Source organism: Diorhabda carinulata, chromosome 1, assembly GCF_026250575.1.
Source record: "Diorhabda carinulata isolate Delta chromosome 1, icDioCari1.1, whole genome shotgun sequence".
Classification (NCBI taxonomy): Eukaryota; Metazoa; Arthropoda; class Insecta; order Coleoptera; family Chrysomelidae; genus Diorhabda; species Diorhabda carinulata.
In genome coordinates this window covers 28,428,810-28,446,715 of record NC_079460.1, presented here as the reverse complement: position 1 = coordinate 28,446,715, position 17,906 = coordinate 28,428,810, and the positions used below count along the sequence as shown (strand labels likewise).

General features: G+C 31.0%; 1 protein-coding gene across 3 annotated transcripts in view; it reads left to right on the top strand.

The window, feature by feature from the left end:
• Nucleotides 1-1,182: 1,182 nt before the first annotated feature.
• LOC130903948 (lachesin-like) overlaps nucleotides 1,183-17,906 on the top strand; it is a 343,927-nt gene continuing 327,203 nt past the window's right edge. For 2 of the 3 annotated variants that reach the window (XM_057816407.1, XM_057816397.1), the window contains exon 1: nucleotides 1,183-1,416. In XM_057816407.1, the coding sequence (XP_057672390.1) occupies nucleotides 1,326-1,416 (91 nt within the window). In that variant the 5' untranslated portion in view covers nucleotides 1,183-1,325. The remainder of the gene's footprint in view (nucleotides 1,417-17,906) is intronic. The other variant, XM_057816415.1, reaches the window with a different exon arrangement.

The following is a 17,906-nucleotide window of genomic DNA, read 5'->3' as shown; positions in this document are numbered from 1 at the left end:
CACCGGAAATCTTTTGTTTTGTTTTGTTTCTGCATTACTTCATCATAAGCCGGTTCCATTTATGATGCTGAATTGTTAACAATGGAAAAATGAGGTGATCCGAAAGCCTATTATGAAGACAATTTTTTCTTAGTTTCATTATTGAAAACGTTTGTTCGCACAAATAGCTTGTACCAAACATAGCCATTATTTTCTGGGCGTGGGCAACTATATTTGGGTATTGTGTCCTAGATAAGGACTTATAAAATTCCAATTTGCTAGTGTTCAGAAATAGTTGCTTCGAATGGGTAGTGCGTTCGACGACAGACGCACCTACTCGAGCGTCATTTTCGGTTTTCGCTCATATCCCCGTTCGCGCTCGCATATGTTGTTTTGTGTGCGACGAACACTGCCATTACTGCCAATTGATAATAATGTAATTTCTGATAATAAGAAAGCTATACTTTTTGTTTGATGGTCAAAATCAAGAAACAAAATATGAGTACCTAGACCAGGGATGGGGAAACTACGGCCCTCGGGCCATCTTCGGCCCGCAAAGCGTTCAAATCCTGCCCGCAGGCCGTAGTTTCCCCATCCCTGCTCTAGGTACTCATATTTTGTTTGTTGATTTTGAATCTTAGTGTTTTTAACGCGAGAAGCTTTTTCTGTATAAAAAGTATTTATAAAAATATGTAAAATTTTTCATGAAACATTTGAATTAAAATACTTAGAAACGTGCAACTATGATATTCGCAAATTTTTGTGACGCGATCTTCCCTAATGATGAGTGAACTTAGTTCACTCTCACAGCATACTGCTTACTTATAGGTATATTCTGTAGACTAGTGAGATGTTAACTATATCAGAATCAGTGAAACATTATAATTTAATTATTTAGAAGTAAACTCCAAAAGAGGGAACTTTCCAGCTTCAGTATAATGAGAGCTACATTATTCAATATCAAAGTTTTACGGATGTGCGAAGAAAAAGTGACGTAATTTTCACTTACACTACTTCTTACCTATGTTTTACAATTCTAATTACACATCTTACATGTCCGAGGCCCTCCCATGTGCCGTCTTTTGATTTTCCTATTGGTTTATACTATTTCATTGAGGTTTGTCATTGGCTATACCGACAGATCTGTACACTGTCTGCGCATGATCTAAGGTGCAGATAGTCTGCTTTACGAAATCAACCGTCAGTATTAAACGAACTCTTTACGGGTAGCTAGTGCCGGACGGCTTGTTTGTTCTTCACCCACGAGGTATTTGGCAAGTCTTTAATCGAAAAGATCGTCGGTATCATTCAAGTTTTTTTGGACGTACCTCAGCTTTGAGAACCTTATGATTGTTATGACTCGGTTGGTAGTGATTGTTTTGTTTGGAATTTGTTTTTTTGATGAAGTTTTCACTCCAGCTAGGGCATCATCCAACGGTGAGTTACGAATGTTTAAATTATTCATTTGGTCTGCTACATAGATCTCCCTGGCGTAGATGACCTCATAAGTACAATGGTGTTTTTCAGTTTAAAGTTCAGTATTTGAAAAGTTATAACTGCTGTGAAACGAAATTTGCTAAATAATAATTAGATATACCTTTTTTCGTACAATACTAAAACTAATTGAGAATCATATACTACTACGTTAAATAAATTCGAGATTTCTAAAATACTCAGTATAAGCGAATGTAGCTGATTCTGTCTTTGGTCTGCATCCGACATCAAACAATAAAGATCCGTTTCAGCTTAGATTCTAACACCGATTGTAAGTAGTTTGTTACCTACTAATAAACGACATCCATTCAGACACTAATAAACTTACTTTCGAATTAGAGATCACATTGCCTGATGGAATTCAATGATTGTATCCATTTATTTAAAACCAGAAGGGACACAGTAAATGCAATCTTCTCGTCCGACATTTGTCGGCGAAAACTATACGTCTTGACTCGTTCTCGCAGCAACGTGCTCGACAGTAGCAAGCTTTGCTTTTACCGTCAGATAAATTCCGACATTGGGAATTCAATTCACCATAAGCCTAAGTAAAATTTTCCGCTCTAAACGCATAGAAAATTCTAATTACAATAGCAAATTGAAGAAAGTTTTATTGTTTGATCGTAAAAATTTCAAACCACGTAAAAGACGGAGTAGTGCAAAAAATTTTAAACCCAAATCAAATTTCAAACTCTGCATGAAACTTTTGGTTTCGCTATAGTTTTGTATTATTGTATTATTTCACAAAACTAGTACTAAGATTGTAACAAAAAATCCCCTGCTGAAAATTTCTCATCAGAGACTGTTGTTCGGTCTTATTGTCATTTTAAGTATATAGCAAATACTAGGATGAGGTTAACAATTAATATCAAATAAGACGCTACTAGCTGTTCAACGGAACCCAATATTAAAACTAAGAGAATGGCGGTGAGCTGGTAACATTACAAAGAATTAATATCATTATAAATATTAACCCACCAAGTTCATAAAAATTGCCGAAATTATTCAAAATATAAATCATATTAACTATGTATTCAAAAATCAAAACAGAAAAAAAATTAATACGAAATAGGAAAACACCAACTCTAGACAACTTAAGAAACTTATCTTCTGAAGGCTTGTATGTTACAGCTCTCAGCTATGGTCTAGCAGGGATCTTGCAGTGACTTGGCAGAGATCTGATGGTGATCTAGTTGAGATTTAGTAGTTATCTATCTATGATATAGCAGCTATTGCAGAGCAACGAATATAAAGAAATATCACCACAGTAGAGGCACGACGGGTTCAATAAGGAAGCCTATGTACGCAACTGTTCATGATCGGCCACATAACTATTGTCCCAATAGAATTGTTAGTTTATATTGACTTCTTGGAGGTATTATACCAAGAAATTTTCTTTCGCTATTCATAGAGACTAAAAAGGAGAAGAAAATCAATAAATTAGTTTTTTAGGTTTTGGAGTAACTAAAGAGTGAGTCACGTTAATTAACAAACTAGGAAAGATGTTTGATGTATAATGTTAAATCTATAAAAATGATATATAGATAAAAACGTGGATATTTTGAATTATCAGTGTCATTTGAAAATAATTATATATAATTCTACTAAATTAGTCGTTATGACGATAGTATTCAATATGGTTAAAATCTGTTTCAAATAATTGCAAATGAATAGTGAATTAAGTCGTTACTGGTAAAATTATTGATTTATTTAAAACCACCAAATGGGCCACGTACCAATTTTCAAGGTATTAAAAATATATCAATAAACTGGAAATTTCACAAGGAAGCCTAACCAAGGCGGCATAATAGCAATTGACGACCGCTACTTCATACCAACTATTCAAAATCGTACATTAACATCAACGCATGAGCTATTAATCGTAAGAAAAACTGAAGTGAGTTCCGAAAGGGTCAGAATACGATTAAAAGGATTGGATTTAAAACCAATACATCCTGCTAAATTTATTAAAACTGACCAGAATGCATGTTGAATGAATGCTGCATAAAAAAGAGAGACAAATCGAACACCATTCCTCAACGATACATTTAAACTCTAAACAGTACAGTACCGAGAAGAATGAATGCAATGATTCAAGCTCCAGGAGTCTCGATTAGTTTTTGTCATTTTTATAGTAGTTAAGTTCAATGCAACAATATTTTCAACTTTTGTAACACTATTATCTAACAACATTGTGTAAATTCTTCATTATACCATATTTAAATATATAAAAAAATGTACAATCAGAAATGTATGAAATATATAATAGCTTTCATCAATTGCAATGTTTTTGTTATCCCTATCATCACCAATATTGGAAACAAAATGCCGTTAAATCTTACCAGGGGCGATTGATTTTAATACAAACTTTGTTAATGTTTTGAAAAGAGGGTTTAGTTGAAGAATAGTCTCTATCTATGCAAACCACTGAACGCTAAAAACAATTAGATAATTGTTTGAAAGTAAATTCGTGATTTTTCTTTGTTACGAATATTTTTTGAAATAACAATCATTTACTAGTAGTTATCTTATATGTTCCATGAGTACCATTTTCATTAATTAGAAAATAGGATCTACTATTTGGAAAATTAGGACACTGTGATTTTTTGAAAAATTGTGACAATATGAGCAAGAAAATATGTTTTTTATATCTTCAAAAATTATTAAGTGTATGGAAATGGTATTCCAAATTAGCTTCACGATTTCATCAAACTAATTAAGACACATCCAGTGAGCATATAAAGTTTGAAACAAATTCGTTATGATATGGACACCGGGGAAAAATCGCAGACAAGTCGATTTTAGTTTCCAGCTGCAACTTATTACTGTATTATAGTTGAGTGCGAGAATTATTTATGAATTGGAGTAAATCCACATTTGTCTTTATCTAATGAACCACCATTATAAAATGGTGCCACAATTATATCTCCCATTTCACTTCCACCGCCTACTAAGGTCCTAGTATCTAAAATTCAGCGAACTTTGTAACATTCAAATAGAAGGTGCCGCATTTGAGAAAAAAAACATTGTGGGATAACCAAATTCTTGTAAACAATCTGTAATAAGTTCATTTGCACTTTATAGAGGTGTCATTTTTTTCTCGAAAACATGCTTTCGACACATTGATTGCTCCAATGCAATTTTATGGGTAGTTTTACGAGGATTATCTGATAGTATCGTATTCACTTATTGATTTGTTGATCTTCCGTGATGCTTGGACGCCATCGAATGATTATCAGCGACACGATGAAATTTGTAAATTTTATTTGGACTTTGCTCATGTTATAAGTCTAAGAGGGAATTTATTGTTGGATAAGCTCAAAATCTTAGCTTGTGTACGGGCTCTATCTCTATAACCTATCACGATGCGTTATTTTTCCCTTAAACAAATAATTATAGGCAGCGTCGGAAACAAATTATAAAAATACATAGTACAGTATTCCCGAATCGATATCTGGAGATATCTTTATATGACAATAGTGACTGAAAAAATATTACATCCAAACACAAAAAACTACTTAAATAGGATATTTCCGTTAAAAAAAGATAAGGACGTCATAACTGAACAATGATGCCACCAAAAAATTCCCAATTGGAAAATAAACCGACGTGTTTGACGGCCAAAGTGATATTCTACTTTTATGTAGCACGGCTAATTAGAATATTTAAATCTGTGGTTGTGTGAAATATTATCTTGCATGCTTTTCACACTATAAATGAGAGAAACGGCGAATTGCATAGATCACGTTAATAATATATATATATATATATATATATATATATATATATATATATATATATATAATATATTGATAGAATGCTTAATTTTTCTGTAATGGAATTCAAGACTAAATTTACTAGGATACAAACCATGCTGTTCATTACATATGAATGGATTTACGTAGTGGAAAATATCTTCGTAAAGCAGTTTTTCAAATATCTTAATAAAGTTGGATATGATTCTGATGTGGCGATAGTTCTCAATGACAAGCTTATTATTTTTTATAAAAATAGGACAAGTTCGGCCAGTTTTGAATATAACCGGAAATTTTTCAAACGCATAGTCCTGAAGTAGAAAAGCAGGCAAACCACTATGATCATATAAAAAAATTGGTTTTAATTTTTTGAGTCTAGTTAAAAATTCAGAATGGGTAAATGAGGGAGTAACACATGACAAAGAATTTATATTTCAATCAATATTATCAAAATTAGGACTAGATGAGTGTACTGTATCACGTAAATATTTGTACAATCTAGATTGCCAGTATCGGAATTAGAGGAGCTATTCTAATACTAAAGCGTTTACAAAATTGTGTTGCATATCAATATAAACTAAAACAGTCGAAATAGCCTTTAACGTAAGTTACATTTTTTGAAGGACCATATCTGATAAATACAAACAAAACAATATTTATACTTGATTTGCAATGCTAATTTATACTATATATTATACTACGTCACGATGAATGTATTTAACGCCTCTACAAAGTAATTTGTTGGTGTTTAGAATATTACCAAAGGCAAGAGAAAATACTAAAATCGAGTAAACGTAAATATTGCGAATATTAATGATGTTAGGAGGGTAAAGTTTGAGAAACAAGGTACAAAGGGTCGGAAAGAGGCTCTTCAGAATAAAACAGGTGTTATCTTCCTTGAGCTCGGTTAGCAAGGATGTTCAATACACACGTATAACGGCCTAAACATTCACTAAGTGGATGGTCTCAAACATCAAAAGTTGATTAAAACAGAAATGATTTGTCTTAGTACAACATGCATACTGTGCTAGGCCATAATCTTTAATGAAATTTCTTTTCTTATATAAAGGAAACCTGAACAGGATGTTTAGCTTAAATGTTATGCTGGCTCACGCCAAATAATAAAAATAACGGTGTTTGCATTTCTGTTTTCTCATCGAAAATGTAGATAAGTATGCCTTACTTTAGGGTGTTTGCTGATAGGAAAATATCGCGTAGAAATATTAGTCCAGAAAATATTTTGTAGTCTGTTCGTAAAAGCGGAGAAGCTAATGCATTTTTGTTGAAGTTGGAGAATATTAAAGTACATATAATTATTTGTACTATCTCGAATACCGAATGACGGAATCGGGAAAAAGATTGACAACAAAATTATTCATAATCCAACTTTATATCTGTTTGCTTTAGGATGCTTAAAGTTCAACATAAAACCAATTTATCTGATTATATTCTGGACTATTTGAATGAATCGAATTTTCTTTTTTATTACTGGAATTCAGCAATATGTTTCACTGCTATTGGAGATTAAAAAGACATTCCAGAGATAGAGGTTTGCTGATCGATAGATAAATACTTTTCTATGTGGAGTAAACGAAAAAATTCAATATTTACTCTAATCAGAAGAGACCTAAAATCATAACATTTAGATGCATTATATATATATATATATATATATATATATATATATATATATATATATACATATATATATTTCTAACTTTTTTCATCATTGAACACGTCTGGAATGAGATACTCCAAGAAGAAATCGACCATCTTATCAGGATGCTACTTCGAAGTGTTTCTGAATTTAATAATTTTTTCCTCCTTTTGTACGCTTGGATATCTCTCAAATTACGATTTGCTTACCTAACACTAAGATTGGAAAAAAATGTTGAAACATTTAATTATTAGGTACTCTTTTATCAATGTTAGCCAGTATTAATATCTTATCAACAAATAATTTTAAAAAGATCAGTAATAGAATTCTTTGATCACATTTTTCAAACTTAAGATAATACTAGTTTTTTTTGTATTTAAAGAAAAATAGACCATTCAGTGAACCTATCCTATATCTTTTTAACGAAATATTTCATTCGAAAATATCAGACCAACACAAAATTTTGTTGTGGTAGAAAACTTCTCATATATAGTTAACGATAAAGCACTGAAAAATATATTGAAATAAACACTTTGAAAAAAAAAATGAGTTGTCTCATCAAACATCAATAGGGAACAAAACAAAAAAATATAATCCATATCAAATAAGGTCTAAAACTGTCAAATAAACAGTCGTTTATTCAGTCTGTTTTACCAAATCACCATGGACAGTTGTAGCGTTCAAAAACGCGTGCGAATGATAACTTTTTAATTATTTATACTGATAAGTTATATCGTTTAATTCCATTTTTGACCCACAAGTATTACAGGCATGCGACAATGTATGGGGAATTGAATAGAAATTCTTTTTTCAGTATTTTTTTCCAGTTTGTGTAATATGGAAAATCATATAGAATGAAGAAACCGCCTCCAATTTTGCTCTGTAAATGGAATTTTACATGTAGAAGTTCTAAATATAAAGCTTACAAGGTATCGAGAAGGATAGCAGCTGAAATTCACAAATCAACTGTCGAAATGCTTTTTGAATTGTTGCGTAGTTGTAAAATCAGAATTTTTACCAGAAGTCTAGATATTAGATGAAAAAAATTATTTAGAAGAATATAGAACCACCACAGTATGGTTTACGTTACTTTTTCCAAAGTTAAAATGACCAATTCGTATGAGGAGTGAACAGTATTTGACTTGAGTATAAATTCGATTTCTCAAAATACGTATGTATACAAAATGTTTTGATGAATGAATTTATCAGTAGTGTGATTGGAAGTTGTACTCGTATATTATTATTCTCTATTTATCATATTTTAGAAATTTCTTCAACTGATGGAATATATGGAATTTTTTTGCAACTGTTTTGTTCAATTATCGTCAAATGCGATGTTAATCCTCGTGTTTCGTTGCTCATTATCTTTTAAGACCTGTCTTAAAGTAGCGTATTTCAAATTCTTGTTGTTTCTTACTTTATTACTGGAGATGTGTATTAAATTGTCAAATCAGACATTAATTGTTGCTTTAAAATTATGTGATATTTAGGTTAATTATGAATAACAAACAATATATAAGATAAATAAGAGGATCAGTAGAGAAAAAACAGGGAAGGAAGAAGAGGAAAATTTAAATATTTATATCCATTATTAGCTCTGTTGAGTTAGTAGTAATATTATTAAAAGTATTGAAATTGGGAATATGATCAATGTTAACGAGTATTTTAACTTTCAGAGAGACTATATTGTAGAATTTATCTTTTCTAGCGGTTCATACCATAAGAAGCATTTTAATTTAGCGATTCGAGAGAGTTTAATCAATTTAAATGAGTAGATTTACAAAGTGGCGATGAGCCATAACAATCGTTCTTTTTGAATGAGTTCGACGGATTTTACGGCTGAATTGGATTGTATGGAACAGTTCCCCAACCATTTTGTGCCACCCAAGCCCTGCTAAAATTTTTATACCTCCTATGTAACATATACATTATTTTAATCTTAAAAAATTGAATTGTTCAATTAGGAAAGTTAAATGATTTTAAATGGTTTTAAGGAGAAATCACTAGGAAATTGTTAACGAAACAAAGTAAGTAATTTTTGTATAATAATCCTTGAGCGTGATGTTTGCTGCACAGAGATTTCAAGTTAGGTTCCAATTTGGTTACATTTAGTCTCTAGTCTCATCGTTGTATTGTATCCATTAGATTTCTTTCTTTTACTAGAAAATATTTTACAGCACCAAATCCACATTCAGCTAAATATGGAGATTGAAACGCTAACAATAGTTTTCTTGGACATCGCTTCTTTTATATTAAATATAGTTTTCATTAAAACATCATTTTTATTTCTGCGCGTTTTTCTTGATACTACATTCATCTTTCATTTGTGTAAACACTTTTTAAAACTTAAAAGTTTATATTAAACTTACCTGATTCTTTGAAAAGCTTTCTTCTTCGTTCATATACTCTAATAGGACCTAATGGAGTACTCGCAAGTATGTCTACAAATATTAAAACGATAGTTCTCTAGACCCTCACTACTAACTATACTTACCTTCACTTTTAACTGGTATTCGAATGTTTTGTTAAAGTGGTGGAAACTACAAGTTACCGGTGGATCTCCAACAATTGCGTAGTGTATAAGGGAGAGAGAGAGAAATGCTTTATTGTCAAAAAATTGTTACAATTTGTACATACATACAAACAAACATAAAAATAACTAAATAAAGATAAAACACATGAAATAAAATTTCAATATATAGAATAAAACCATAATGAGTAACGAATTTATCGGTAATAGTAATAGGTAATAATTAGTATAATACAGGTCGTATATAAGTCCAAAGCAAAAAGTAAACCAGTATATATAAAGTGTTCTTGAATTTTTTATCATCTTATTTTAAGCACAAAGGGCTGAAAATTTTTGGACATATTTCCAAATTTCCTGTTATGCTACCCATAAAACCGACCAAGGTAGCCAGACAGATCCTAACTGGGCATCAGAAGGAAGAGCAAACCTAAAATAAGTACAAACTTAATATAATTAACCAACACTTTCCTTTTATATATTTAATATAGAAATATAAATTAGTAAATATTTACGAGAATTTCGTTACGTTCTATTTGACTGACCCCAATTTGACACTAAACACTTTTACACACCTATTACAGGTATCAGAATAACTGTGAAAACCTTATTGCAATGAGTGTATTTCTAAACCATTATATGATTATCCATGTGATGCAAATGTATTGGAAAGGTGGAGAGAAACATTGAAATGAATGTAAAAAAAACATTCAAGTGTGGTGATTGAAAAATGATACTTTTTTATTAGTTGTGAAGCATGTAAAAGTTTTTGTTTACTTTCGAAATATAAAATAAAATGAGCACAGCGTGACTTGCTTAGGCTTGTCTCTCATAAATATAACAACGGCTCGCGCCTACAGAGATGTAAAATGTGCAGTTGTTTTAGTTCTTCTTATAATGATGGTTGTTGATACAAGCCAAGAAAATTTTCTAATGGATTAAGAATTGCAATAAACAAAAAAAAAAAAATTCATGTGTACTAATTATAATTTGAAACTTTGGAAGCAAAGAAAGTGGTTATAATTCTTGGGTTCATCTAGTAATGTTATCAAAGAGATTTTTTTGCATTTATTAAATGTAATTCTTGTAATATGAAATTTTAAAACAAAGTTTATGGTAGGTACGAGTTTCTATGATCAATAAAGTATTCTTATGAATAATTCTGGCTTGTGTGAACCTCCTAATCCCATACCAACCAGATAGAGTCAATCCTAAACATAAAACCATGTATATAAGGATAATAATCTGATCAGTACTACGTTAGAAGACCCTGACCAGAAAGTGTTTGATGCAATCCTGACGATAACTATACAAGGATAATCTAATCAAGAATATGTACGGTAATCGTGATTAGAGCCGTATAAGGCTAACCTGATGAGAACCATGTAAAGTAATCCTCATCAGAACCGTATAAGGAAATCCTGATCAGGATCTAATGAGGCAATCCTAATAAAGATCTTAACAGCCAATCCTGATCAGGACCATAAAAGGTTGTCCTAATCTGGACTACGTAAAGTAATCCTAATAAGGACCATATTAGGTAAACCTGATCAGAACCTCGTTAACCTCATTAGTGATCAGCGTTATATCCTCATTAGGTACTTGTCAGGTTATTCTGACCTATACCTTACCAAGTTGATAAGGTCTTTATCGAGTCTCACAAAAAATTCTGGTCTAGAAGGTGGATATTACATTCTGACCTCTAGATACATTTATGAAAGAGGACTCGTTTGCTAGCCTCGACTACGTCTTATTATGTGAACTGCAGGATTAATCGTATTTTAACAAATTACTTCATTTCTATTACCCGACAAAATTATATCAATATCGAAGACAGCTATTTATTGTAAGTGCAATTATCACCATTAACTTTTACAGCCAGAGAATATGTAAAACACAAGTTTGAATTTTGGTTTAATTTGTATAACTTCAAGTGCAGGTGCTCTAGCAATACCCTTTCCTAAACTTCGCTCTTGGAGTGCTTTACCTGGGGGAATGGATCCCTCAATGTGTTTCCCAGCAACTATAAAGGATTTCGATTCTCCTTGTTGTTTTAATCACAGAATATATGTCCCAGACATTAATCAGAAGTGTTTTATCGATAATTTTAAGTATTTTTTATTTTGTTATTATTATTTATTATTATTTTTTAAGTATTTTGCGATAAAATTAGGTAATTCGCAAAAGTATGCACTATACATAATGTACAGTTCCATAATTTATATTTGACAAAAATTGACAAAATATTATGATTACTAAACGTCTGTTTCGGAATGATGGTCTACAACTGTAGACTTGTAGTTTCCAACAAACAAAAGTTTCTTGATACAGTTTATGATATCTTGGGTTTTAATAATACTTTCAAAACCCTCTAGTGTAATTTTGTGAGAATTAAACTCAAATGTGCCTTGATTGTATGGAATTCATACTATAGGTACTCGTACAAATTATATTGACCCAGAAAAAGCACTTTAAGATATTTTTTATGGTTTATTAAACTTTTTTATTGAAATCTATATACGAGACACTTGAACAATTATCGACAGTTTTTATTGAAGTAATTTATACTAATATGTCGAAAATTTTCATTTGATACGAGAACTGAGAAAGTGAATAATTTGGTTTGTTGTGACTAGTGTGGTATGATTGAGTGGTGAATTCCTCTACAAAAACGTCATAAACTCAGATCAAACATCCACAGTATTCCTTTAGCCTAGCCCTATTCCTTTATTTTCTTGTTCCAATACTGAAATTCCTACTTTGTGTCAGTTCATTGAAAATATAGAAGGAGAATCCGCGATGAGTACTGACGTTAATTCTCCAAAATTTGCTTAAAATATGTTAAAAAGTGAATATATCATTCCTTGGCATGAGTTTATTATTAGAAAAAAACGTAATATGAAGAATTTAATTGAGAACTCTATATTTTGTGTTTAATTCACCAATTCACGTATATTTCTGATACAAACTCAGATCCGTCGATTAATATATCCAATAGCGATTTGTTTGGGAATGCATACAATTTATGTCAATTATGGGAATAAGACTTTATCGTGAATTTTTTTTAATGGTAAGATTGTCATTTCCATGACTATTTTTATAAGGTGTGTGTACAAGTGTTCAATACCAAATTTTTATTACTTGGCAATTAAATGGAAAATAAAATTGGACAATATCATGTCTCGCTGCTTGGACCATTGGGATGGTTAATCGTGATAGATTTGATTTTTAATAAACCAAATAAACCAATAATTGTTTTGAAGCTCGAAATATCGATTATTGACGGTAATAAATGAAAAGATATTTTTGGAAAAAGCGAGTATATGAGGAAAACTAATCGACAAATTGTCCTTTAGTCGGTACCACAAAAATTGCATCCATAAAATTTTCCAATCCTTCTGAAATGACTGGAAGAAAATTCTAATAAAACACTTTACGTATCAAACAGATACGTATAACATTACAGTAGCAAATATTCTGTATTTTTATTAACTCACGTTTATATATGAGGTTAAGATAAATCAACAAAGCTTGTCGATATTGGGTGGAGAATACCACACTTAACGCCTTGTAAATGTGAATGTTTGAACAGATCTAAATCACTTGGACTCAATATAATTGTAACAGCACTTGAAGAGCAAACTGGCAAATGTTGAGTAGTCAGAAAGTATAGATAAGAAATGATTTTTGTTTAGTCTTTAGAAATGTTAATAACGAATTTCGATCGCGACTAACATTCTGAGTGTACGCTTCATTTTGTTTTGAACAACCTTGTTACTCTTTACTGGCTTGTAATTGGTGAAGAATAAAATTTTTTACTCAAGTCAAAAATATCAGTGCCGCCATTTAACAAAATGAAAGAAAAGTCATATTTAGATTAGAACATCATTTATACATTATTATTGTATGTAAAAGTCGCGATACCAACCCATGAGCCAGAGTATAAATATTGTTAATCTAATGAAATCGGATTAACGGTAGCCATTTGTATGTTTACCCTTGCGTATTTTTGTTCAGTCGTATTCAGAAATATAGAAATGTTAATATCCATTATGAGAAATAAATTGATTTCTCCACTTTATTTGATGATTTCGACTAATTCAGGCTATTCCTAAATTATAGGGTCAATTATTCTCCACGCATATACTTAGCATAGATTTAGTTTCCCTGTGTTTTATTAGTACTCCAACAAATAATCATTCCTTAGACATCCATATTAATACGATATGAGTGAAAATTTTTTTAAAATGGTACAAATGAAGTATATTTACTACTTGATTATAATCTATCCGTTCAAATATTGAAGTAAAAATTCAATGATCTCAATTTGTAACCTCAAAAGCTCACGTACCGACGATCATACGAGTGTGTGGCTTATTCGACTGCTTACTGCTAAATTCAACTAAAAACTTTTCTCAAAAGAAGTGAAATGTCTTTAGGAAACCTGACGACATCTAAGGAATTCATCAAGTGACACTTGGAAACATTTGTCAACAAGAAAATGATTTTAACGCTGAATACCGGTCATTAAAAATTAATAGCACTACATAGAGATATATCGTTCTATTGAAGCTGTTTTTTTCTGTTGCCTTTTTTCTAATATTAAAAGATAAATTTATACAGCCAGTGGTATTCATTCGTAACCTAACAGCATTAACGCAGTTTCAGGAATATCTTAAAGGGTTTGTGAATGTAGCAACTATTGAGAATCAATAATTTTTGTCTTAAATAACTTGGGTTTAGGCGATAATATCTATAGGTATTTTGTGACTCATATGTCAATTTCTGTTGCCCATAAAATTATCAGAAAAACAACCACTGGTCAATAATAAGGAAAAATAATCACTATAAACTTGGAGAGTTGTATTGCTTTTAAAACCAATTTTAAAACGGAAGAGACCTAAAAAATAGGAAATTAAAGAAATTAATATTTCTTATTGGGAATATGACAATGGAACACCAATATATATATATATATATATATATATATATATATATATATATATATATATATATATATATATATATATATAGAGAGAGAGAGAGAGAGAGAGAAATGCTTTATTGTCAAAAAATTGTTACAATTTGTAGACAAAAGCTTGTAAAACTAAGATACAAACATAAAAATAACTGAAGATAAAACAAATGAAATAAAATTTCATTACACAGAATAAAACCATAATAAGTAACGAATTTATAGGTAATTGTAATTGGTTGTAATTAGTAAATAAGTCCATTGCAAAAATTAAAGCAGTATACAGCATATCCAGAATTGAATATTATTGTTGGAATAGAAGTCGTTTACAGAGTAGAAGACACTTTCCAGTAAATGTGACCTCAAATTATTGCGGAATGTGGAAAAGATGATATCGATTTAATTTCAATTGGTAAGTGATTGTGCCCTTAACTAATTCTGAACGTGAAGTAGGTAGGTAAAGGTAGTGCTCCCCGTTCTTAAGTGGATAGCCGTGCAACGATCTTTCTGAAATTGGAGAAGCGTGCTTACGAATTAGGCAAACGGATTCAAAGATGAATAAGGAAGGAAGAGTCAGAATTTGCAATCTTTTAAAGAAGTTCCTGCAGTGAGCCCTGCTGTCCGAGTAAGTATCTAACAGCTCTCTTTGTAGTTTGAAGATTCGCTCAAATTGAGACGCACCAGACATACCCTAGAAGGGAAGGGCATATCAGAGATGCGACTTAATAAAGGCATAATAGGCTGTTAAGGAGGTGGATAAGTCTAGCGGAAAACAGAAGGAACTTAATTTTCCATTCCAACGACGTCAATGGTGGTGTTACTTAATAAAAAACTGTATTGTATTTTTATAGGATAAAACTTTGGTTTTAGAAACATTGAGACAGAGAAAGCTAGAATCGCACCATGATTTGAGGGTGATTAGGTCACTAGATATAGTCCTATGAAGTGCCGTGAGATCAGAGTTTCTCCAAGCGAAATTGGTATCGTCTGAAAAAAGACATATTTTATCACTGATGTCTAGATAGGCGAATAAAAAATTCTTGACTCTAGGCAGCTCTATTTTCTGAACTGATGTTAAATATATTAGCAAAAAGAGAAACCTCGTGATCCCGTGATAGACACTTCTTCGATGATCTTTTTATAATTAAATGTTGTGAATTTTAACGAGTGTATTCATATACGAGTGAAAAGATGTACAACACAGGATCAAAAAAATCATAAAGTGTATGTAGCAAACGTGATACCAAAGTGATAAATATGTGTTTTATTTTCATTCACAATAATCTCAAATTTGAGATTTGTGGTGATAAATAAATTACGTGCAATACACAAAGGTGTTGTTTAATGACCGATTTTGGTGCAGTGAGGAAAAAATTACAGTTTTTCATCAAAAATAATAATTTTGAGTGAGTAAACATCGGACAGAAAAGCAGGTTATACTAATAGTGATAACCGGACCAGCATTGATTAAATATTTTAATACTGGATAAAAGTGAATTGGAATACGCTTTTCATAGTAGTTTAGAATAATGAACTTAAAATGGAAATGGAGAAAAACATGGAGTATGGACTATTTTGAGTATGTTCGAAATTCTTAATAAAAGTAAAGAAATGACGGGCACCACACTGGAATAAGTAATTAATGAGGTGAAAGAAACAAAACAAGAAAATACAGAACTGAAAAGAAATATGCAAAATTAAGACGTTAAAATTGCTCCTCTAGAGTGACAAATGAAGAGAAAAAAATCTAATAATAAAAGGAATACAGGATAGGGGATTTAAGGGAAATAAAGAGAAAGTTCACCAGTCCTGAGTTAGACATCAAGTTTAATATAAAAAATGACATCGATCATATTATGGGAAATGGAAAGCCGTAAAATGCATCGGACAGACTGATATTAGTAAAATTAGTGAAAAGCAACAAAAGAACGGAGATACTTAATCAAATTAAAAAACTAAGCTGCACAAATATATGGATGGACGAAGCTTACCAGAAAGAAATAGTCGAAGAAATGAAAATACCGTACCTACAATTGAAAATCGCTATAAATAATGTTCACAAAGCATATATCAAATATAATAAATTGATTATAAATAACGAGGTGTACGAAGGAAGTAACAGAGGCTCACAACAAGGCGGACAATAGTAAAAAGATGAAGATACGAAAAGAAAAGTACGAGAAAGATCTCTGGAAGTAATTATGTACAATTTATAAAAATTACGTGAACAACAAAAAACTAATAAGTCAAATGATTAAACTGAAAAATTTGAAAATAGCTATGAAAACGAATATGATAAAGAGAATGGAACAAATTATATGAAAAAGTAATAAAAAAAGAAATAAGAAGTACAGAAAGGATAACTTATGGACACATAAAGGTTAATATGTTATGGAGAGAAGCATTGAGAATTAATGAAAATGTTGGCTATATTGGGAATTACATAAACAAAATAGGATGGTCAAGAGGAAATGGAAATAGAAAATGGATATTTATTAATATTTAATGGGGTAGATACAAAAAGTAGAGTAAAAGAAGGAATGTATAATAGGAAAAGAACATTAAGAATATATTAAAAACTGGACTGGGATTACAGAAAGAATACTTCTACTTAGTAGAACTGCATTTAAAGGAAAGCTCAACAATAATTATAGTGTATGGTCCAAATGAAGATGCAAAATCGAAAGAGAAAGAAGAATTTTGGGACAAATTGTATGAGACAATGCTGAAGACAGATTAATAATAATGAGAGATTTTAATGCAAAAGTTGGGAAAAAAGACGAGCAAAGCGATGGCGTGATTTTATATATGGAGAGAAGAAAAGAAACAACAATGGAGTGAAGTTGATAAATTTTTGTATATTAAACCACCGAATAGTGACTAACACATTCTACCAACATAAAAATTCACATACATTATAGAAGTTAACAGTAGGAATGAAGAGAGAAGAAAGTAGCTATATATAAATGTTCTTGATTTTCATAAATCGAAACAAATAGTTTTTGTGAATATTTTCCAATAAATCAAAATATCTTGAATTACATCTGAAGACTCAGTTTCTGATAACTTGTCTTACGTTTGTATGTTCCTACAATATATTACACTAATGATCAGCTTGAATATTTCATTCATGTTTCCATGAACTGATAAATAAATATTGTTCAGCGTAAAGTTGCTTTGTATGTAAGACAACGCCAATGGTTTCTAGAATGTAAGCCCCACACGATCATTAAAAGTCTAGAAACGTTTCATCGACTTTAGTGCTTAGAATGACAAGTGAACTTTCATATGAGTTGCAAGCTGTTTCTAACAACGTTGTTTTGACAAAGTTTTCCAATTTCCAATTCAGCAGCAATAACATGTTGTTTTCCATTGTTTTTCTAGATGTGCTATAATTACGTAACTGCATTGTATGTGTTATATATTTTTCATTATTGGTACATATCATAAATACAAATTGTGTTATCATATTAACTTGTGTTGTAATCCTTTTCTATTTATTGCTTTTCTGCCAGAAAT